The sequence below is a fragment of the Muscardinus avellanarius genome (assembly GCF_963383645.1).
Source record: "Muscardinus avellanarius genome assembly, chromosome: 22".
NCBI lineage: Eukaryota > Metazoa > Chordata > Mammalia > Rodentia > Gliridae > Muscardinus > Muscardinus avellanarius.
In genome coordinates this window covers 899,356-920,748 of record NC_137808.1, presented here as the reverse complement: position 1 = coordinate 920,748, position 21,393 = coordinate 899,356, and the positions used below count along the sequence as shown (strand labels likewise).

Genomic DNA, 21,393 nt, shown 5'->3' with positions numbered 1-21,393 from the left:
GTTACAAAGAAGTAATTTGAACTCATATACTAATAAACATTGGTTCAGGCGTTTTGCATCCCCTTTCCAAATTTTTATTCGTTTACTTATTGTGGACTGGGGATGGAAACCAGGGGTATTCTACCTCTGTGCTGCTGCACTCCGAGCCCCATTTTCATTCTTCATGTATTTTATTTTAGTGGCACTGGGAATGGAACCCAGGAAACTTCTGCCTCCGGGATACACCCCCAGACCTTTTTTTTTTTTTTTTTTCTGGTACCGGGGATGGAACCCAGGGGCATTCTACCTCTGAGCTACACCTCCGGCCCTATTTTTTATACTTTATTTTGAAACAGGGTATTGCTAGGTTGCAGAGGGCCTCACTCAGGTAGCTGAGGCTGGCTGCGAACCGCGATCCTCCTCTCTCAGCCTCCCAAGCCTGGGATCACAAGCATGTGCCACCAGGTCCGGTCTAACAGTTTTTTGTTTGTTTGTTTTTGTGGGTCTGGGGATGGAACCCAGGAGCATTCTACCTCCGAGCTTCACCCCCTGCCCTATTTTTTATTCTGTATTTTGAAACAGGGTCTCACTGAGTTGCAGAGGGCCTCACTAAGTAACTGAGGCTGTCTGAGAACCGCAGTCCTCCGGTCTCAGCCTCCCGAATGCTGGGATTATAAGCGTGCACCACCACGCCCGGCTTAAGAGTTTTATAAAAGCCTCACTATTGGAAGTTTTGGGAAAGACCCTTTGTGTGGTGGCACCAGGCAGCAGATCTTGAGCTGGCGTCGGGCACGAGCTACTAGAGCGCCCAGCTGCCCACACTGTGGCTCACAGCGTGAACGGGCGTCTTGCTGTGCCCGGGCTCTGCCCGTTAGCTCTGAATGCAGTGGCGTTGGTGTCCACTCAAGGACGTTTGGCTCTCCCCCAAGAGCAGGTGACCTCTGCCCCAGCCGGGCCATCCGCAGCGCCCGCTGTTCTCGGTGAGGAGACTTTAGGGGACAGCAAGCAGGGGGCATTTGACAGACACCCTGGTGGCTGTTTACACGCTCTCCTTCTCCCTATCTGCATGGCGGATCAGAAGGTAGCCTGGGGTTAGGACATGGCATCTTCATGCGGCTGTTAAGTAGAGGAAATGCACTTGGGAGGATTTCATAATCACTTGATAAAATAGGTCGGAAAAAGTCTATCTCCTAGAATTTCACTCCGTGACACTCCGAGCGAGCATGTGACTCTAAGTGGCCCTAAGTGGGGGACGAGTGGAGGGAGGTCTCTAATGGAAGCTCAAAGGCTCCATCTGCCACCAGCCTACCGCCTGGAGATTATCTCCAGGCTCCTGGTGTAATGTCAAGCAGCGCCAGAAAGCCCTTCCCCACTCCAAATCCGCCTGCGGATTGCTCCTCTTTGAAGCGCGTCCTAGAGATGGGGGTAATCTCTTAAAAAGTCACCTTCCATGTTCCCCTTGGCTGCTGCCGAAGAGGAACTGCAGCTGTGGCCGGGGCGCCCATACTCTTCTGAACGAGTGCCCCTCCCCAGACCCTGAGTGAGCGGCCCGTCTCCTCTCCCTGCCTCTCGATTCCAGAAGTGGCGACACGCACCTCTTTGATAAGGTCAGAGGCTATGACATCAGGCTGCTGCGGTACCTGTCGGTTAAGTACATCTGCGACCTGATGGTGGAGAACAAGAAGGTGAAATTTGGCATGAAGTAAGTACAGTCACCTGCCCGGTAGGCAGGCAGAAGCCACGGGTTCACAGCTGCAGGGCTGGCCAGGGGTGGGCAGCTACTCACTGCAGGATTTTTGCCCCAGTGCTATTACATAAAAGCACACAGAGGGGCCGGGCGAGGGGCCGGGCGTGGTGGCGCTCCCTTGTAACCCCAGCATTTGGAGGCTGAGACCAGAGAATCCCGGTTTGCAGACAGTCTCGGCTATTTAGCGAGGCCCTCTGCAACTCAGTGAGACCCTCTTTCAAAATTAAAAGACAAGCCGGGCGTGGTGGCGCGGGTTTGTCATCCCCGCGCTTGTAGGCGGAGACAGGAGGATCTCCCAGGTTCAAAGCCAGCCGGGCTGGCTTAGGAGACCGTTTCCAAATAAAAATAATTTAAAATAGGTCTGGGAGTGTAGCCTGGAGGTAGAAGGACTTCCAGAAACCCCAGTACCACGGTTGTAAATAAACAAACAAACACACACACTATCCAGGCACAGTGGCGCATGCTTGTAATCCCCGCACTTGGGAGGCAGACGTAGGAGAGGAGAGTCACACAGGTTTGAAGCCAGCCTCAGCTACTTACGCTCTCAGCAACTTAGTGAGACCCTGAGACCCTGTTTCCAAATAAAATATAAAATAGGTCTGGGAGTATAGCCTGGAGGTAGAAGGATCTGGGTTCCACCCCCAGTACCACACACAAAAATAAATAAAAATAAAAAAAGACTAAAAAATCGGGCTGTGGGTGTGGCTTGGAGGTAGAATGCCCTGGGTTCCATCCCCAGTAGCGCAAAAAAAGAGAGAGAGAGAGATTAAATCTTTATGTACTACAGCAAAACTCTTAAAAAAACGAAGCTCGGGTTGGGTGTGATAGTACCCCCATCGTATTACTATACGGGAGGCCGAGACAGGAGCAGTGCAGATTTGCAGCTGGCCTCAGCAACTTAGTGAGACTCTGGGGGTATGGCTCAGGGGTAGAGTCCCCCTGGGATCAATTCCCAGTACCAAAAATGTTTTTAAATGATAAACTAAGCCGCATTCCTGCCGTCCTGGTACTTGGGAGGCTGAAACAGGAGGATCGCAGGTTCCAGGATAGTTTTAGCAAGTAGAGACTCTCATCAACCTAGCAAGACCCTGTTTCGAATCAAAAATAAAACAGGGCTGGGGTGTAACCCAGAGGTAGAATGCCTCTAGGTTCCACTTCAGTATCACAAAAAAGCCCAACAACTGTGTTTTCAAGTGGGCTCTCACTGTGTTGCTGAGTCTTGCTGTGTTGCTGAGGCTGTCTGCACTCTCTGATCTTCCTGTCTCATCCTCCTAAGTACTGGGATTACAGGTGTGTGCTCAGCTTGACCTTATTTTAATGTTTTTCTTTGTGTGTGTGTGTGGGGGGGTACTGGGGGCGGAACCCAAGGTATTCTACCTTTGAACTTTACCCCCGTTTTTTTATTCTTTATTTTGAGACAGGGTCTCACTGAGTTGCAAAAGGCCACACTAAGCCGGGCACCAATCCCCGCGTTTGGGAGGAGGAGACAGGAATATCGTGCTGGTTCAAAGCCAGCCGCACTGGCTTAAGAGACCCTGTTTCCAAATAAAAATAGGTCTGGGTGTGTAGCCCGGAGGTAGAAAGGCTTCCAGGAACCCCAGGACCACCACCAAAAAAAAAAAGCTACACTAAGTAGTAGCTGAGGCTGTCTGTGAGCCATCAGCCTCCCAAATACTGAAATTACAAGTGTCTCCACCATGCTGGACTTTATATTAATATCTTTAAATCATTCTAGAGGATTGTCTTAGAAAATGAGGCCCTCTGATGCCGAAATCCCAGCTCACGTGACCGCCCACAGACACATCCCCGACGCCTTCCCGGCACCTCATTGGTTGGGCCTCGCTGCTGCTTTTCACATGCTGTTTGTTTACCTTGTTTAGAAGCAGCACAGAGCTGGGCGTGGTGGCAGTTTATAATCCCAGTGCTTGGGAGGCTGAGACAGGAGGATCACACAGGTTCCAAGCCAGCCTCAGCTACTGAGTGAGGCTCTCAACAACTTAGTGAGACTCTGTTTCCAAATCAAGTATAAAATAGGTCTGGGAGTAGAGCCGGGAGGTAGAAAGCCTCTGGGTTCCACCCCCAGGACCAAAATAAATAAATAAAAAAGAAGCACAGGCTTGTAATCTCAGGACTTGGGAGGCTGAGTCAGGAGGATTGCAGGTTCCAGTCCAGCCTCAGCAACATAAAACCTCAGCTACTTAGTGAAACCCTGTTTCAAAATAAAATCAGTAGGGTTGTGTGGGTGTGTGGTTCAGAGTTAGAGCATCCAGGTAACACATAGAACCCCCCCAAAAAATCTAGATAGAAGTGGCCTCAGGGAGTGCCGGGGAAGTCAGCAGAGCAGGGAGCCCGGGGCTGCCTTTGGCGTGTGCCCTGACTTGGCCTTCCGTCCACCTTGCTGGATCAGAACGGCCATAGGGCTCGCTTTTGTGGGGTGTGAATGGAAGCTGGCCCTGCAGCTTCTGGTTGGTTCAGTTGAGGTTTGCTGTGGCATTGGAGGGAGGGAGCAGTGGCTGGCTGGAGATGTTGCCGTGGTGTCAGGGAGGTTAGATTTCTCAATTTTCCTCTTTGGGTGGTACTGGGGATTGAACCCAGCGACATTCTGCCTCCAAGCTACATCCCCAGCTCTCCTCGAATCTGGGATCCTCCTGCCTCAGCTTCCCGAATACTGGGGTGACAGGCATGTGCCACCACGCCCAGTGCAGAGTTCTTGCTTTTTCAGGGAGAGCGCTGCCCAGGGGAACAGAAGGCCAGTTTTAGCCAGAGGTCATTCTAGGGTGTCAATCCTTGCTGGGGCGGGCATGTGTTTGTTGTGATGCCATTGACACCGTCCCTCCATCCCTACAGTGTCACCTCTTCGGAGAAGGTGGACAAGGCCCAGCGCTACGCCGACTTCACTCTCCTCTCCATCCCCTACCCAGGTAAGGAGCGCTCTTCCAGTCAAGCAGGCAGGCATGCGGCTCTTGGAGGCCGCGACCAAGACTTCTATGCTCTGTGCCCGGGAGCTTTCTGGAGAGCCCTGTTAGCCAGCCTGGGCGTTTGGGTTCCCACTTACAGACGCTCGCCTTTTGGCAGAATGCCCTAGAAGGGGCTCCACTCCAGGTCTGGGAATGGCGCCCCATAGCCACGATCTTGAGCAAGTTACTTCTCTGACCCTCCAGTTTTCCCCATACTAGGTAGAATTTGGAAAGGTTTATCTCAGGGTTGGCTCTGAAGATTACATCATGTATCGTGTATCTCGCTCTGCATGTAAGGTACTGTTCAGTCAGAAATGAGAGTACTAAGTCAGGCGTAGTGGCACACACCTGTTTATCCCAGTACTTGGGAGGCTGAGTCAAGAGGATCGCAGGTTCAAGGCCAGCCTCAGCAACTTAGCAAGACTCAGCATCCTAGCAAAACCCTGTTCCAAAACAGAAGGGCTGTGGGTGTAGCTCAGAGACAGAATGCCCTTGGTTCAACCCCCAGTACCACAGACACACAAAAGGCGTTCCTACACTCGGTCAACAGCTGTTCGTGCTGCTCTGGCGAGTGGGCAGACCCTTAATTAATTGCTCCGTTCCCAATGGCCGCGGCTCACAATCCTGCGCACAGGTTTATGCACCCTGCCATCAGGACTGTATTTTCTGTACTGAGGATAAAGGTGAACTGGAGCGCTCCAGCGCTGGGCCCTCCCTGCCTCTTCCACAAGGGAGACGCGGGAGCGTGGATGGCCGTGCAGGACTTCATCCGCCGCCCGCAGGAGTGCGCTTCCTCCTCGAAACATCTCCCGGTCCTCAGCAGGAGCGTCTGCCCGCAGGCCTGGCTTAGGCTTCGCTCCTCAATCCTGGATCACAAGCCCACAGCAAGGGCAGGCCAGGGACAGCCTCGTCAAGAGCTGCAAGTTTGCTGGTGTGATGGCGTACACCTGTAACCCCAGTACTTGGAGGCTGAGTCAGGAGGGTCACAGGCTCAGAGCTGGATGTGGTGGTACACACCTGCAATCCCAGTCCTCGAGAGGCGGAGACAGGAGGGTCAGAGACTCGAGGGCAGCTTCAGCCACTTAGCGAGTTCCTGTTTGAAAATTAAAATGAGAGGCCGGGGTCATGGCGCACGCTTGTAATCCCCGCACTTGGGAGGCGGAGACAGGAGGGTCGCGCAGGTTCGAAGCCAGCCGCGCTGCCTTAAGAGACCCTGTTTCCAAATAAAAGTTTAAAATAGGTCTGGCAGGGTGCATTCATTTTGAGTCACCCCCCCCCATGTCATCTTGGCATGGGGCTGTATTTCTATTTTCTGTATTTCTATCTTTCTAATAAACTTCTTTAAATCTTCAAAAAAAAAAAATAGGTCTGGCAGTGTAGCCAGGAGGTAGAAGGGTTTCTAGGAACCCCAGTACCACCAAAAAAGAAAGAAAAGAAAAGAAAAGAAAAAATTAGAATGGGGCTGGGGATGTGGCTAGGAGGCAGAACGCCCCTGGGTTCGATCGCTAGTGTATGTCTCTGTCTCTGTGTGTCTCTCACGGAGCTACTTGTGGGAAGAGGATCTCGAGCGGCGCCCGTGGGCAGTGTGTAGACACACCCTGCGCCCGCGTAGTGGCCTTCCTGAATCTCCGTCACTGCCCTCCGCTGGCTGAGTGTTTGGCGCCCTATGAAGCTGGGCTTCACCCTTAACCTGGCACGTGTGGCCTTGAACAAGCTCCTTCTGAGCTTGCGCACTTTTTTTTTTTTTTTTTTTTTTTTTTGCAGGTCTGGGGATGGAACCCAGGGGCATTTGACCTCCGAGCTACACCCCCTGCCCTATTTTTTATTCTTTATTTTGAAACCGGGTCTCACTGAGTTGCAGAGGGCCTCACTAAGTAGCTGAGGCTGTCCGCGAACCGCGATCCTCAGGTCTCAGCCTCCCGAATGCTGGGATGACAAGCGTGCGCCACCACGCCCGGCTTTTGCTCACTCTTCTCAGCCCGAGTTTACTGTGCTTACTTGAGCACCAAGTGCTGACCTGTCCTGGCGGCGCTCAGTGAACCATGGGCCTGATGAGGAGGTGATGGGAAAGCGGCTCCGGAGCCTTCCCTTCCCTAAAAACAGCTTGGGTGCTTGCAGACCTTCAGGGTGGCGCTGCGGGCCTGGCAGATGTAGCCACATGGTGGCAGAAGTGTCCTGCCAGTGTGTGTGCCAACCCCAGGCTTTCAGACCCACTTCCCAGAGAGGCCTCGTGGCGCCGAGCCTGACTTGCGCTCCGCAACCCCAGGGCTGCACTGTCAGAGCCTGGGCGTCGCCTTGCTCGTGTTTCAGTTCCAAGCAGGACTAGATTAAGAAAAAGAGTTCTGCTAGGAGAATAAATGCCACTGCTTCAAAATAGGAGTGCAGGTTCTTCCTGCTGTACCTTGGCGACTTGTTACAAAACTCCCCAAATGTTAACACCTGTGACCCAGTTCTTTTCTCTTTTTTTGGGGGGGTACTGGAAATGGAACTCGGGAGCATTCTTTCTCTGAGGCACACCCTCTGTCCCTCTTTTATTCTTTTATTTTGAAACAAGGTCTAAGTTGCTGAGAGCCTCACTAAGTTGCCGAGGCTGCTTTCAAACCTGTACAATCCTCCTGTCTCAGCCTCCTAAATACTGGGATTACAAGTGTGTACCACCACACCCACCCAATTTTCTTTTCTTTTTTCTTTCTTTTTTGTGGTACTGGGGGTGGAACCCAGGGGCTTTCTACCTCCGGGCTATACTCCCAGATCTATTTTATTTATTTTATTTGGAAACAGGGTCTCACTAAGTTGCTGGGAGCCTCATTAAGTAGCTGAGGCTGGCTTTGAACCTGTGCGATCCTCCTGTCTCAGCCTCCCAAGCGCGGGAATTACAAGCGTGCGCCACCACGCCCGGCTCATTTTCTTAATTACCATGAGTTTGTAATCCTGCTGACTTGTGGCTAAAATGTACATCGTGATAGCAAAGCCAGAATAAGGATGAAGGTATTCCTACCTGTAGAGTGAAATATTACATCATTGTAAAGCCAGGCGTGGTGGCGCACACTGTAATCCCCGCGCTTGGGAGGCTTGATTCCAGCCTCGGCTACTTATTGAGGCTCTCAGCAACTTAGACCCTGTTTCCAAATAAAGTATAGAATAGGTCTGAGAGTATAACCCAGATGTAGAAAGCCTCTGGGTTCCCCCTCAGGACCCCCCAAAAAATACATCATTGTAGAAAAATGCTCAAAATGAGCAGAAAGCAAAATTATATAGTGCATTCACAATGATAGAAAGGAAAAGTGATTAGAAAAAAATTAGTGGAAGCTGGGTGTATTAAGATTTTATGAATACTGGGCATGGTGGCTCACGCTTGTAATCCCTGCACTTGGGAGGCTGAGACAGGAGGATCACACAGGTTCAAAGCCAGCCTCAGCTACTTAGTGAGGCTCTCAGTAATTTAGACTCTGTTTCCAAATAAAATATAAAATAGGTCTGGGACTATAGCCTGGAGCCCCTGGGTTCCACCCCCAGTGCCACCAAAAACAAAAAAAACAAAAGTTGGGCGTGGTGGCGCACTTTTGTAATCCCTGAACTTGGGAGGTGGAGACAGGAGGATTGCACAGGTTCAAAGCCAGCCGCGCTGGTTTAAAAGACCCTGTTTCCAAATAAAAATATAAAAAAATAGGTCTGGGAGTGTAGCCTGGAGGTAGAAGGACTTCCAGGAACCCCAGTACCACCAAAAAAAAAAAAAAAGATTTTATGAAAAAAATTTTTTACATTTGTTTTTAAACCCAGGGCAATTCTATCTCTGAGCTACACCTGTCTTCAAATAAGAAAAAATTTAAGAGTTAGGGATATAGTTCAGTGATAGAGCACACTGGGTTCAATCCACAGTACTGTGAAAGAAAGTAGTTGCCAGGCGTAGTGGCTCACGTTTGTAATCCCAGCATTCGGGAGGCTGAGACAGGAGATCGTGGTCTGAGGACAGCCTCAGCTACTGAGTGAGGCCACATGCAACTCAGTGAGACCCAAAATTAGGGTGGGGGTGTAGCTCGGTGGTAGAATGCCCCCCTGGGTTCCATCCCCAATACCACACACACAAAAAAAGTTCACAAATTTTAAAAGTCAAAACCAGTCATGGTGGCGCACACTTGTAATCCCAGTACTTCGGAAGCAGAAACAGGAAGATATCAGGTTCAAGACCAGCCTCAGTAACCTGGCAACCTCAGCAAACTAGCAAGACCTGTTTCAAATAAAAAATAAAATTGGGCTGAGGGTATAGTTTAGAGGCAGAATGCCCGTAGATTCAATCCCCAGTACCACAAAAATAAAAGCCAGGTGTAGAAAGAGATACCTATTGCACACCCCAGTAAGGGGCACAATTTTTTTGTTTTGTTTTTTGGTTTTTTTTGGTACTGGATTTTACCAGAGGCATTCAAGGTATACCCCTGGCTCGATTTTGTATGTATGTATGTTTGTTTATTTTTGTAGTACCAAGAATGGAACCTGGGGGCATTCTACCTCTGAGCCACACGTACCCCAGCCCTATTTTTTATTCTTTATTTGGAAACCGGGTTTCACTGAGTTGCGGAGAGCCTCATGAAGTAGCTGCGGTTGTCTGCGAACTGCAATCCTCCAGTCTCAGCCTCCCAAGTTCTGGGATTATAAGCGTGCGCCACCACGCCTGGCTCCTCAGCCCTATTTTTATTTTGAAACAGGGTCTCACTGAGTTGCAAAGGGCCTAAGTAGCTGAGGTTGTCCTTGAACCACAATCTTCCTGTTTCAGCCTCCCAAATGCTGGGATTACAAGCATGCACCACCATGCCTGGCAACTACTTTCTTTTGCGGTATTCGGGATTGAACCCAGTGCACTCTATAACTGAATTATATCCCTAACTCTTTTAATGCCGGACTCTCCCAACCCTATTTTTTATTTTATTTTTTTGTGTAACTCGGGCATTCTACCTCTGAGCCATACCCCTAGCCCTAGTTTTTATTCTTTATTTTGAAACAGGGTCTTACTAAATTGAGAGGGTCTTACTAAGTAGCTTAGACTGGCCCCAAACTTGAGATCCTTTTGTCTCAGCCTCCTTAATGTTGGGATTAAAGGCGTGCACCATTTCACCTGTCTCCTATTTTGAAATAGGATCAGACTAGGTTGATGAGAATCTAACTACTTGCTGAGGCTGTCCATTTTGAATCTGTGATCATCCTGTCTTAGCCTCCTAAGTTACTGGGATCACAAGTGTGCTTTACCACGCCTGGTTTACCTGTGGCACTTTATATAAAGATAAAATTAAGCCGGGCGTGGTGGCGCACGCTTGTCATCCCCGTACTCGGGAGGTGGAGACAGGAGGATCGCGCAGGTTCGAAGCCAGCCTCAGCTACTGAGTGAGGCTCTCAGCAACTTAGTGAGACCCTGTTTCCAAAAATAGGTGTGGGAGTATAGCCCGGAGGTAGAAAGCCTCTGGGTTCCACCCCCAGTACCATACAAAAAAAAAAAAAAAGATAAAATTATCATTATTTAAGTCAAATCATGTGCAGGTTGGTACATGCCTATAATCTCAGTCCTTGGAAGGCTGACACAGGAGGATCACATGTTCAAAGCCTGCCTTGGCCGGGCGTGGTGGTGCACGCTTGTAATCCCCGCGCTTGGGAGGCAGAGACAGGAGGATCACGCAGGTTCGAAGCCAGCCGCGCACGCTGGCTTAGGAGACCCTGTTTCCAAAATGAAAATGTCAAAATAGGTCTGGGAGTGTAGCCCGGAGGTAGAAGGGCTTCCAGGAACCCCAGTACCACCAAAAAAATTTAAAGGAAAAAAAAAAAAAGCCTGCCTTGGCAGCTTAGCAAGGCTCTCCACTAGCTAGTGAGACCCTGTTTCCAAATAAATTAAATTGGGCTGGGAGTGTGGCTTGGAAGTCCACTCCGTCCCCCGCTCCTGCCCGCCCGTGGCTTCAGAGCCTGCTCCGTAATGAACTCCAGGCCCTGCCCTGGGAACCAAGTCTATTTTAATTCTCCCAGTTGCTCCCCAAAATTGCTTCCGCATCACGGGCTCTTGTGAGCTCAGCCTCGGGCCTGCGGTGTTGATTGGAGCGCCCAGGGTCTGGGGAAACAGCACTTCACAGGGCCCTGACAGATAATTGGTGTGTCCTCTCGGCCTGGCCTCGTAAGCCCCAGGCCTCTGTTGGATATTTATAATTCTTCTTTCCCCCGGTGAGGCGTGCGAGAGTAGGCTGAAGTGTTCTGCCTCAAGATGGTTTCCTGAGTCCTCGGTCTGCAGCGAGGCCTGGGGATTAGCAGACAGAGCTTGTGCTGGAACACTCGGGGCGGGTCCCCAGACCTTCCTGTCTGTGGGACCACCCAGAACTCGGCCCGGTCACCGCAGGGCTCCTTGGGATGCATTTGGCCTGTGGCCACCTCCACAGACCAGGGCCCATGGCTTGCCTGCCTCCGAGGTCAGTTCAGACAGGGCAGGATGGCCAAAGCCTCGTGCCTCTGAAGCTTGGGGCCCTAGTTAGGAACTTGAAGGGGCTGTTCCCCACGTGCCTTCTCCTGCCCTGCGGTTTGATAATGCAGCTCTCCTTGTACACTGTGGCATGATGGCCCCGAGAGGTCCAGCTGCAGCTGGGAAGTCTGGTCTCTGGCCACACGGTCCCAGTGGCAGAGCGCAGCCCACCAGTGGCCATGCTGCGGGTGTGTCAGCGGGCTCCTGGCTCGGCAGCAGCACGATGGGTGTTAATTCTCACACCAGGGCTGTGCTTGCTCCGATACATGTACTGCTTTTCTGCCTATCCCCTTGACAAACCAGCAAACCATGTGAGGCTTGGTGGCGCACCCCTGTAAACCAGTGACTCAGGAAGCTGAGGCAGGAGTCCAAGTTGGAGGCCAGCCTCAGCAATTTTACAAGACCCTCAGCAAATTAGTGAAATTCTGTTTCGAAATAAAAAGTAAAAAGGGCAAGAGGGTAGGTGGTTCCTCCAGGGAAGATCCGTAGCTAGAAACCCCAAGAGACATGGGGACTTCCTCCCTGGCTTGCCGTCAGCTTGCCTAATCAGAGGCACCAAAGAGCTGGCCGCCCTTGGGTCCTTCAGGCCTTGGCCGTGGTGTGGCGGGGACGGGTGCTACCTAACTCCTCCCCCTTTCTTTTCCAGGCTGTGAATTTTTCAAGGAATATAAGGACCGGGATTATATGGCCGAAGGGCTCATATTTAACTGGAAGCAGGTATGAGCTTATGGGTATTTGTGTGTTGGGGGGTACGGAGAGTGAACTCAGGAGCATTCTACCTTCAATCCACACCCCCCCCAAGCCCTATTTAATTTTTATTTTGAAACAGGGTCTTTCAGCTGGGTGTGGTGGCACACTCCTGTAATCTCAGTACTTAGGAGGCTGAGACAGGAGGATCACAGGTTCACCGCCAGCCTCAGCTACTGAGTGAGGCCACTTGCAACTTAGACCCTGTTTGGAAATAAAGAATAAAAAAATATGGCTGGAGGGGGTAGCTCAAAGGTAGTATGTCCGTGGGTTCAATCCCCAGAACCACAAAAACAAAACAAAACAAACAAAAATCAGGTTCTTGCTGGGTAGGTGAGAGTCTCACTACTTGCTGCGGCTGCCCTCGAATCTGTGATCATCCTGTTTCAGCTTCCCAAGTTCAGGGATTACAGGCGTGTGCTGTCATGCCCGGCTCATGTTTCCTTATTAAAGGAGACTAAAGATAGCTAGTTATCTTTTTGGGGAAAATAACTTTCCTGCCTTTTTCATACTTCTCTGAAAAAGTCCTATTTTTTTCTTGTCACTTCTGCTATATATGCACTTTTTAAATTCTCATCATACGTACTTTCCCCTCCCCTTTCCATGTTTTCCTTTTTTTGTTTTTTTCTTTTCTTTATTATTTGTTTGTTTGTTTGTTTATTTATTGGTGGTACTGGGGATCCTGGAAAGCCTTCTACCTCCGGGCTACACTCCCAGACCTATTTTATATTTTTATTTGGAAACAAGGTCTCTTAAGTCAGCACGGCTGGCTTCAAACCGCACAACCCTCCTGTCTCCGCCTCCCAAGTGTGGGGATTACAAGCGTGCGCCACCATGCCTGGCCCTCTCTCTCTCTCTCTCTTTTTTAATTCTTTATTTTGAAACAGGGTTTCACTGAGTCACAAGGGGACTCACTAAATAGGTGAGGCTGTCTGTGAACTGCGATCCTCCTGTCTCAACCTCCTGAATGCTGGGATTACAAGCATGCACCACCACGCCCAGCTTTATGTTTTCCTTTCCCTTTTTTTTGATGGTACTGGGGTTCCTGGAAGCCCTTCTACCTCCAGGCTACACTCCCAGACCTATTTTGTACTTTTTATTTGGAAACAGGGTCTCTTAAGCCAGTGTGGCTGGCTTCGAACCTGTGCAACCCTCCAGTCTCCGCCTCCCAAGTGCGGGGATTACAAGCGTGCGCCACCACGCCCGGCTGTGTCTTACTTTCTTTAAATGGAATTTTCAGGGACAGGGTAGGAAAGGACCCTCTTCGCTCCACTCTGTAAGATTGGGAGCAGTGTCATATTTCATATGCTGTCAGAAGGAGCAGGAGCCGGGCGTGTTGGCATACACTTGTCATCCCAGCATTTGGGAGGCTGAGACAGGAGGATCGCGGTTCCCAGACAGCCTCAGCTATTTAGTGAGGCCCCTTGCAACTCAGTGAGACCCTGTTTCAAAAAACAGGCTTGCAGGAAACCTGCTAGAGGCCAAATATACCTTGAGCTTACTTCTTTAAGCCTCAGTCACATAAATGTCTGATAGGAAACCTCCACTCAACTGCGGGCATCCGGTCACTTTGATTTGTAGGCCGACAGTCCGGGTAATATCAGCAACTGGCCCAGAGAAGTCCGTGCTGTGGAGGGGCATCCTGCCTGTGGAAGCAAGCTACTGCTTTCAGGCTGTGGCCTAGGAGTCCCCACAGCCTCTGGTAGTAGCCAGGCCGTGCCTCATAGATATCTTTCTGTCCCCAGGACTACGTTGACGCCCCCCTGAGCATCCCCGACTTCCTGACGCAGTCTCTGAACATAGACTGGAGCCTGTATCAGGTGAGGACCCTGATCAAGCCGTAGGATGTGGGGCTGGTGGGTCGCGGTGCCTGCCCTGCAAGAGGCTGCTGCTTACCTGTTTAACTCTGTCTCTCTTAGCCCAGAAAATCAAAGCTTTCTGCACCTGACTCGTTGAAATTTTGCGTCCGCTGGGTTCTGTTTCCAGGGGACCTCATGGAGTCTGCTCTGCCCGATTTGGGCTTCAGTGTCTTGTCTCATTTTCCTTTTAAACGTGTGTTCTGCTGGAGGTAGTGCCTAGCCGCCTGACCTCGTTTGATTATAGAAACCTTAAAACTACCACTGTGTTCTCCTCTGTCGCTGGCCAGCACAGAGAGGCCTTGATCTTGCTGGATATTCCATCTCTACCCCGTTGACCTCACACTGGTTCCGAGAGGACAGGCAGACTTGTTCCCCCCGCCCGCTTTGTCCCGTCCCCGCGGCCTGGCTGCCATACGACTTCCTCTTGTCTGGCTGACACACTGCCCTTCAGGAATTGGCTTGGAGTCCGCCTTAGGAAGACTTTCCTGATCTGCCTCCTCGCCCCATCCCTGGCAGCTTGGCTGCTTGCGTCTACGTTCCCGGCCTGGGTACAGCTCTCATGGAATTTTCCACCAAGCTGTCATTGCCGATTCAGAGATCTGCTGCTGAGGGCTCGGGAGGCTGGGGACCCCAGCTTGTGCATTCCCAGCCCAGAGCCTAGGTTCCAGAGGTTGAGGGGGGATAGCAGTTCTGTTCTATTTGTTGTTTGCGGTGCTGCGGAGCGACCTGAGCTGCACTGCAGCCCCTCGCAAGCATCCTGCCTGTCCTGTGCCCCGGCTCTGGACAAGTAGAGGTCGGCTTTCTCAGAGAGGCGAGGCATGGCAGGTCATCTTGCGCTCTGCTGTCCTGTTTTGGGGAGGTCTGAAGTGCAGGGGCCGTCTTTGTTAGCTCTTGTATCCAGCTTCTAACCTAGGGGTGGGTGTGCTGCAGTGCTCTGAGCCATGCAGGGGGCTGCCATGCAGGGGGGTGCCCCCAGGCCCCTCCACAGGTCCTACTGCAGCATGAGGGGCAGGAGCAGGTGGTTAGTTCTGGCCTGGGAGCCCAGAGAAGGCGCGAGTCTGGGGCACGTCCCTGCGGTCCAGCTCCAGGCTGTCTGGACAGATCGAGCGGCCATGGGAGCAGGCTTCTCTCCTCCTCTGTTGAGATCTCGGGCCGCCCCTGAACTGCTGGTGGTCCCTCGTGGTCCCACGGTCTCTCCTTGCGCCGGCGCAGACGGGATCCGATGAACTAGTCGGCAAGCGTGGGCAGGTGCAGGGGCTCTATGTGGCTCCTGCCAAGGCTGTTGCCCTGGCCAGAGTCCTGTGCATGAGGGCCTGGCTCTGCTGCTCAGCCTCTCCCACCTGGCTCTGGCCTCGAGCAGAGAACCTCATTTTCCCATGAACGTGGTATTGCTAGCACCTATCTCAGAGTCGCGGCCAGGCCCAGATGCCATCGCTGCATGAAAGTATGCTGTGAACCGGAATGCCAGGCGGGCTCTTATGGTAATGAGGCTGCGGCTGCTAGCTCGCCGGCTCCAGGAGGACGCTAATGAAATTCCAGGCACGAAGGCGGCGGGGCTGCAGCGTCAGAGAAAGCTTCTTCCCCCAGGCCGCCTCTTCAGTGGCGCCTGCACCCTTTGCCCACTGAGCCTCCTACCCCCAGTCATTTTGAGCCAGGTGCCTCAGCAGTGGGGGCCCAGGACCCCCTAACTTTCCACCTCCTGATGACATTTTCTGTTCTCTACTCCGTGAGTCTGTCCTCGGCTACCATATCTAGGATGTGCCCCAGGTCAGGCCTCGTGTGAGCCCTGCTTGTACCTCCTTCGCGGGTGTCCTTGAGTCAGGCTGCCTGCATCCGTCCCTGTAGGCCGCAGCTTGCCCAGGAGCTTAGATGTGCCGCTCTCTCAGGCCTTTGCTCCGGGCCCATCGCCGCGTCCCGTGGTTCTCTGAAACTCCGCCCTGGTGAAGCCTGTCCAGTCCTCGCTGTGCAGGCCTCGTGTGCAGGCTGATCCCGGCCACCGCCGCCTCACCGTGTCTCACACCGAGCATGGGCCATGTCCGCGAGTAGCTAGTCGAGGCAGATTGAACATAAAGCACTAGTAAGAACCCCCTGTACTTGGGAGGCTGCAGTTTGAGGACAGTGTCAGCAGCCTAGCGAGACCCTAGATGTTTCAAAAAAGTAAAATAAAATGGGGCTACGTTATAGCTCAGAGGTAGAACACCCCTGGGTTCATTCCCCAGTACCCCCCCCCACACACACATGCGATCCGCTGGCAGCTCCCACTCACATGATAGAGCAGGGCCATCGTTGCCACCCCGCTTTAGAACCCACCACCCACTTTCCTGCCTGTCAGCAAAAGGCCCAAGGACCTTCATGTGGCCACTCTGCTGGGCGGGGCTCTGATTTCCCAACCACACTGCGAGACCTTGGCCTCTTCCAGCGTCGGGGGGGAAGGGGCACTCTCCCCAGGATGCAGTGTGCTGGTCTCTTCCAGATGCACATGTCTCCCCCCACACCTTTTTTTGTTGTTGTTGTTGTACTGGGGTTTGAACCCAGGGGCATTCCACCTCTGAGCTACCCCACCCCAGATACATTTTATTTGGGAACCTACCTATTCCCAAATAAGGGAATAGAAGTCTCACTAGGTAGCTGAGAACCTCACTAAATTGCTGAGGAGGTTCTTGAACCTGCATTTCTCCTCTTTCAACCTTTCAAGTACTAGGAATACAAGTGTGCACCACCATGTCTGGCTTTTTATTTATTTATTTATTTTTTTAGTGGTACTGGGGATGGAACCCAGGGCCCTTCTACCTCTGGGCTACACTCCCAGACCTATTTTATATTTTTATTTGGAAACAGGGTCTCCTAAGCCAGTGAGGCTGGCTTCCAACCTACGCGATCCTCCTATCTCGGCCTCCCAAGCGCAGGGATTACAAGCGTGCGCCACCATGCCCAACTCATGTCTGGCTTGTATTTTAAGTTTGAAAAGGGTCTCACTATGTTGACAAGTCTTACTACTTGCTGAGGCTGTTGGCAACTCTGTAATCCCCCATCGCAGCCTCCCAGATGCTTAGGATTGTAAGCATGCACGGCGCTGGCTCTACCCAGGCTCCTGCGTCACCACGCCCAGAGCCCTCCGGGTGGTCCCCAAGCATCACGCCATGCCTTGGGGTCCTCGACGTCTGCACTTGGTCACGCAGCAGCAGTGGCCCACTCTCTTTTCCCTCGGTGACTCCGTGAGGGCCGGGTCATCAGACCACTGTGTCACCAGCACCAGGCCCTCAGGAGCGCACGCTGAGCTTTTCGGGAATGGCTGAGTGTGTGGCGGGAGCAGGTGTGGTAGCAGACGTGTCTTTCTGCTTCCAGGGAACCCTCTTGAGGTCCCTACAGACAAGGTCACATTTCTGTGCTCTGAGCCCCTTTCTGGGGCTCCTGCTCCTAACGCAGGCTGCAGGTGCCTCCAAAGCCCTGAACGTGATCCTCACCAATGGTGGGCGCCAAGCAGCCTCCCCTCCCAGGGCTCAGTCTGGGAAGACAGGCAGCAGCACAAACCTACCCTCCCAGACAGTTGGGTTTTCATACTGGGGATTGAATCCAGGGCCATTTATACCCCCAGTCCTTTTTCTTTTATTATTTTGTTTTTTGTTTGTCTTGTTTTGTTTTTGTACCGAAGATGGAACCCATTCTATTTTTGAGCTACATCCTCAGTCCTATTTGTTAAATTTTTATTTTGTTTTTTTATTTATTTATTTATTTTTTGCTGGTCTGGGGATGGAACCCAGGGGCAGTCAACCTCCGAGCTACACCCCCTGCCCTATTTTTTATTCTTTATTTTGAAACTGGGTCTCAATAAGTTGCAGAGGGCCTCACTAAGTAGCCGAGGCTGTCCGCGATCCTCCTGTCACAGCCTCCCGAATGCTGGGATGACGAGCGTGCGCCACCACACCCTGCTTAAATTTTTATTTTGAAACAGGGTCTCACTACTTGTTGAGGACCTGCAGTCCTCCTGCCTCGCCTCCCGAGTCCTGGGATTACAAGCATGCACCACTGTGCCCATCTCTTTTTTTCTTTTCAAGCAGGTTCTCACTAACTTGCCGAGGCTAGCCTTGAACCTGCAATCCTCTCTCAGCCCCCCAGCCAGGACAGGTTTTGCCCAGTGTCCACAGAAGATAATCGGGCTGGGTCTTTAAAGGATAAGTAGGAGTTTTTTCAGCCAGGAGAACAATTATTCCAGGCATAGAAGTGGAGGCATAGCGCTCGCTTGGCTGTGTTTCCGGAGACTTCTGTGGCACGTGTGTATGAGAGTGAGCTTGAGCCTGGGTCTTTAGCACATCTCCAGACTGTCCTCAGCCAGCAGTCCCCTCGGACTTCTCACCGGTGTTGTATCAAACGTCCCTGAGGTGTGGCCTGTGACCGAGAACGTGAACTTGAGTCTGACAGGGCTGGGCTCACCCTCCACTCTGCTGGGCCACCGTGGGCCTCTCCTCGGCTCCAGGCTCCAGTTCCTCCTACGCCACTGCTTCCCCCCCGGGGCCTTGCCCGCGTGGCTCCCACCCCTTGCCCTGCCTTTCTGGAGGGGATCTCTTGACGACAGCATGTCTCCGAGCAAGCCAGATGAGTTGAGATGCTCCGTGCTTCTGCTGGTAATGGCGTCTCAGCTGCAGAAAGTGGGTCAGAACTCTCCAGGGGCGTGGGAGGGGCCGGCCAATGAGCCTGTTTTGAATTCCTGGGAAAGCCATTCCAATTACAGGTGCCGTGTTCTCCTCCCCCCGGGAAGTGCTCTCTTGCTGGCGTGCGCCGCCCTCTGCACAGCCCCGGCGTGCTGATAGGCTGCAGTGTCCTAGGAGAACAGAGGCTGTCCCCAGTGGGGACGAGGGCTCCGCAGAACTGGGTCAGGCCCCTCCATGGAACCCCAGATCGGGAGTGGGCTGCAGCTCTCGCTTGCATGTGAACAGAGAGCGCGTGTGTTTCCCCCACCCTCTCTCTCCTTTCGAATTTCCCATATCCCACCTCCTGGGCCTCCTCCTATAAAAGATTCTGACCGCATTCATTATTATTAAAAGCCATAGTAGCGAATAGCGGGAAGGGGCTAATGTCGTGTGTGCGGAGGTGATGCTGTAGTCAGCTCCCGTCAAGAATGGCTGTCTGGCCTTTCAGACACTGGCCCAAGGCCGAGGGCTGTTTACCTGTGGACTCCACAGCCCTGTGGCACCAAGGCTCGGGGACGCTGCGGTGACTTGCTCAGCAGCCCCTGCTGGAAGTGGGGCTGGGGGCTCTCAGAGCCGGGGAACAAGCATCTTAGATTATCTGCGACCTGAGACCTGCGGCCTGGAACCAAAAGCAGTGTGTGCTGGTTGCCCCGGGATAACACGATGCTTAGTGTTGTCTCTTTTCAGTTTGACTTACTGCTGTGTGATGCTGGGGAGGGAATGCGCGGCGTCGTGCGTGCCGGGCAAGCGCTCTGCCCCTGAGCCGCACCCCAGCCAGCGTTTTGGTTTTAAGTGTGAGTTGACGCCTGTTCCCATTCCTCTTCCACTGTCTTGTCCAACAGAGTTGGGACCTGGTGCAACAAACACAAAACTACCTGAAGCTGCTGCTGTCCATAGTGAACAGTGACGGTGAGCCCATCCCTGCCCGCCTGGGCCGCCGCCTTCCTGCCTTCGGGCTCACGACCAGAGACAGCATCGTTTGGGGTCCCATACTCACCTTTTGAACTGTGGGAGGGGGATTTGGGCATGGGTGAGGCTTGTCCACTGGAAGGTGTCTTTCATGTTCGTAAAATCCTGGAAGTTGCCGGGCGTGGTGGCGCACGCTTGTCATCCCCGCGCTTGGGAGGCGGAGACAGGAGGATCGCGCTGGTTTGGAGCCAACCTCGCTGGCTTAAGAGACTCTGTTTCCACATAAAAATGTTAAAAAAAATAGGTCTGGGAGTGTAGCCCATGGGAGTGTATACTGGAGGTAGAAGGGCTTCCAGGAACCCCAGTACCACCAAAAAAAAAAAAAAATCCTGGAAGTTGCTAGACACGGTGGCACACACCTGTAATCCCAGACTTGGAAGGCTGAGCCAGGCGGTCTGCAGGGTCAGGATCAGCCGCAGCAATTTAGCGGGACCATTTCCAACAAAAAGAAAGGGAGCCGGGCACTTGTAATCCCAGCATTTCGGGGGCTGTGACAGGAGGATCAGGGTTCGCAGAGGGGAGGCCCCGGGCAGCCCCTGGGGGAGGGGAAGCCCGCCAGGGGATGGCGCCTCCCTCATCGGCCCCTGTGGGGTTCTCTCCTTGGCGTGGCCGAGCAGATGACAGCGGGCTGCTGGTGCACTGTATCTCAGGCTGGGACCGGACGCCCCTCTTCATCTCTCTCCTGCGCCTTTCCTTGTGGGCTGTAAGTATGGAAGGTGGCCCTGTGCCCCTTGTCTCCAGGTGGCTTGGAAGATCGGGGCTGCGGACCCACCCAGGGGGATTGCGTAGAACCCCGCTCACCAGCCTGGGTGGTCACAGGCCCGCGGCTGTAGCTCCGCTCCCGGGACGAAGAGGCTTGTCCCAGGAAGCGGCTCTGATCGCGCCGCTCCTCTGGTCTTTCAGGACGGGCTCATCCACACATCCCTGAAGCCCACTGAGATCCTCTACCTAACTGTGGCCTACGACTGGTTCCTCTTCGGGTAAGAGGGCCCTTCGGAGGGATGGCAGGCTGTGGGTGGGAGGAGAGAGGTGAGGCTCCCTTGAGAGCGGGGGTCAGAAACAAGGACAGTTCCACCCTGGGGAAGAAAGCCCCGGACGCGGTGGCATGCGCCTGTCATCCCAGCACTTGGAAGGCGAGACGGGAGGGTCATAGGTTCGAAGCCAGCCTCTGCAACCTTGTGAAACCCTGTTTCAGCCGGGCGTGGTGGCGCACGCTTGTAATCCCTGCGCTTGGGAGGCTGAGACGGGGGATCGCACAGGTTTGAAGCCAGCCACGCTGGCTTAAGAGACCCTGTTTTCAAATAAAAATATAAAATATAGGTCTGGAAGTGTAGCCCAGTGGTAGAAGGGTTTCCAGGAACCCCAATACCACCAAAACAAAACAAAAAAAACAATTACCACTGGAGGTGAGCTCAGGTCGTGTGCCCCTGGCCCCATCCCCAGCCCTGGGCCCTCGGCCATGTGCTGCTCCCATGACCCCCTCCTCTCCCTCCTCTCGCAGGCACATGTTGGTAGATCGGCTCAGCAAAGGAGAGGAGGTGAGTGCCGCCGCAGGGCTGACACGAGGATGCCGGCCACTCGCGCTGTCTGCCTGTCACGCTGTAGGCTGTGTCGTGGCCAGGGCCTGTCCTCTGCCCTCAGGCAGCGTGGCGGGCACCCTGTCTTGGGCCTCCGAGTTCCCTGCACTGCTCAGAGAGGCCGGGCCCCAGCTGTTGTGCGGTGCCGGGGGCCCGTGAGGCCTTTCTTGTTCCCGGCAGTGGCCTTGTTTCTGGTCTCAGCTGTGGAACCAGAAGAGAAGCCCCGTTCTGTGTCCCTGTGTCACAGTGAGATTCTTGCTCTCTCGTCTCACACACACACACACGCACACACACACACGTACCCCTGCCCGGCCAGCCCCCTGTGCTTGTTTCCCGCACACAGGCTCGGGGCCCGGCTGCCGTTGTTCTGGTCGTCCTGC

At 53.1% G+C, this 21,393-nt stretch overlaps 2 protein-coding genes across 8 annotated transcripts in view; both read left to right on the top strand.

Annotated features, from left to right (window-relative positions):
- Positions 1-21,393, top strand: part of LOC308278394 (CCA tRNA nucleotidyltransferase 1, mitochondrial-like) — a gene marked incomplete at both ends in the record, with an annotated part of 995,237 nt that overhangs the window by 438,557 nt on the left and 535,287 nt on the right.
- The window catches only part of MTMR14 (myotubularin related protein 14), a gene marked incomplete at both ends in the record, with an annotated part of 55,451 nt that overhangs the window by 19,886 nt on the left and 14,172 nt on the right, over positions 1-21,393 (top strand). For 4 of the 7 annotated variants that reach the window (XM_080718261.1, XM_080718260.1, XM_080718258.1 and 1 more), the window contains 8 exons: positions 1,559-1,681; positions 4,574-4,647; positions 11,820-11,890; positions 13,666-13,740; positions 19,310-19,376; positions 20,054-20,139; positions 20,340-20,416; positions 20,938-20,974. In XM_080718261.1, the coding sequence (XP_080574387.1) occupies positions 1,559-1,681; positions 4,574-4,647; positions 11,820-11,890; positions 13,666-13,740; positions 19,310-19,376; positions 20,054-20,139; positions 20,340-20,416; positions 20,938-20,974 (610 nt within the window). The remainder of the gene's footprint in view (positions 1-1,558; positions 1,682-4,573; positions 4,648-11,819; positions 11,891-13,665; positions 13,741-19,309; positions 19,377-20,053; positions 20,140-20,339; positions 20,417-20,937; positions 20,975-21,393) is intronic. The other 3 variants (XM_080718259.1, XM_080718256.1, XM_080718257.1) reach the window with 2 other exon arrangements.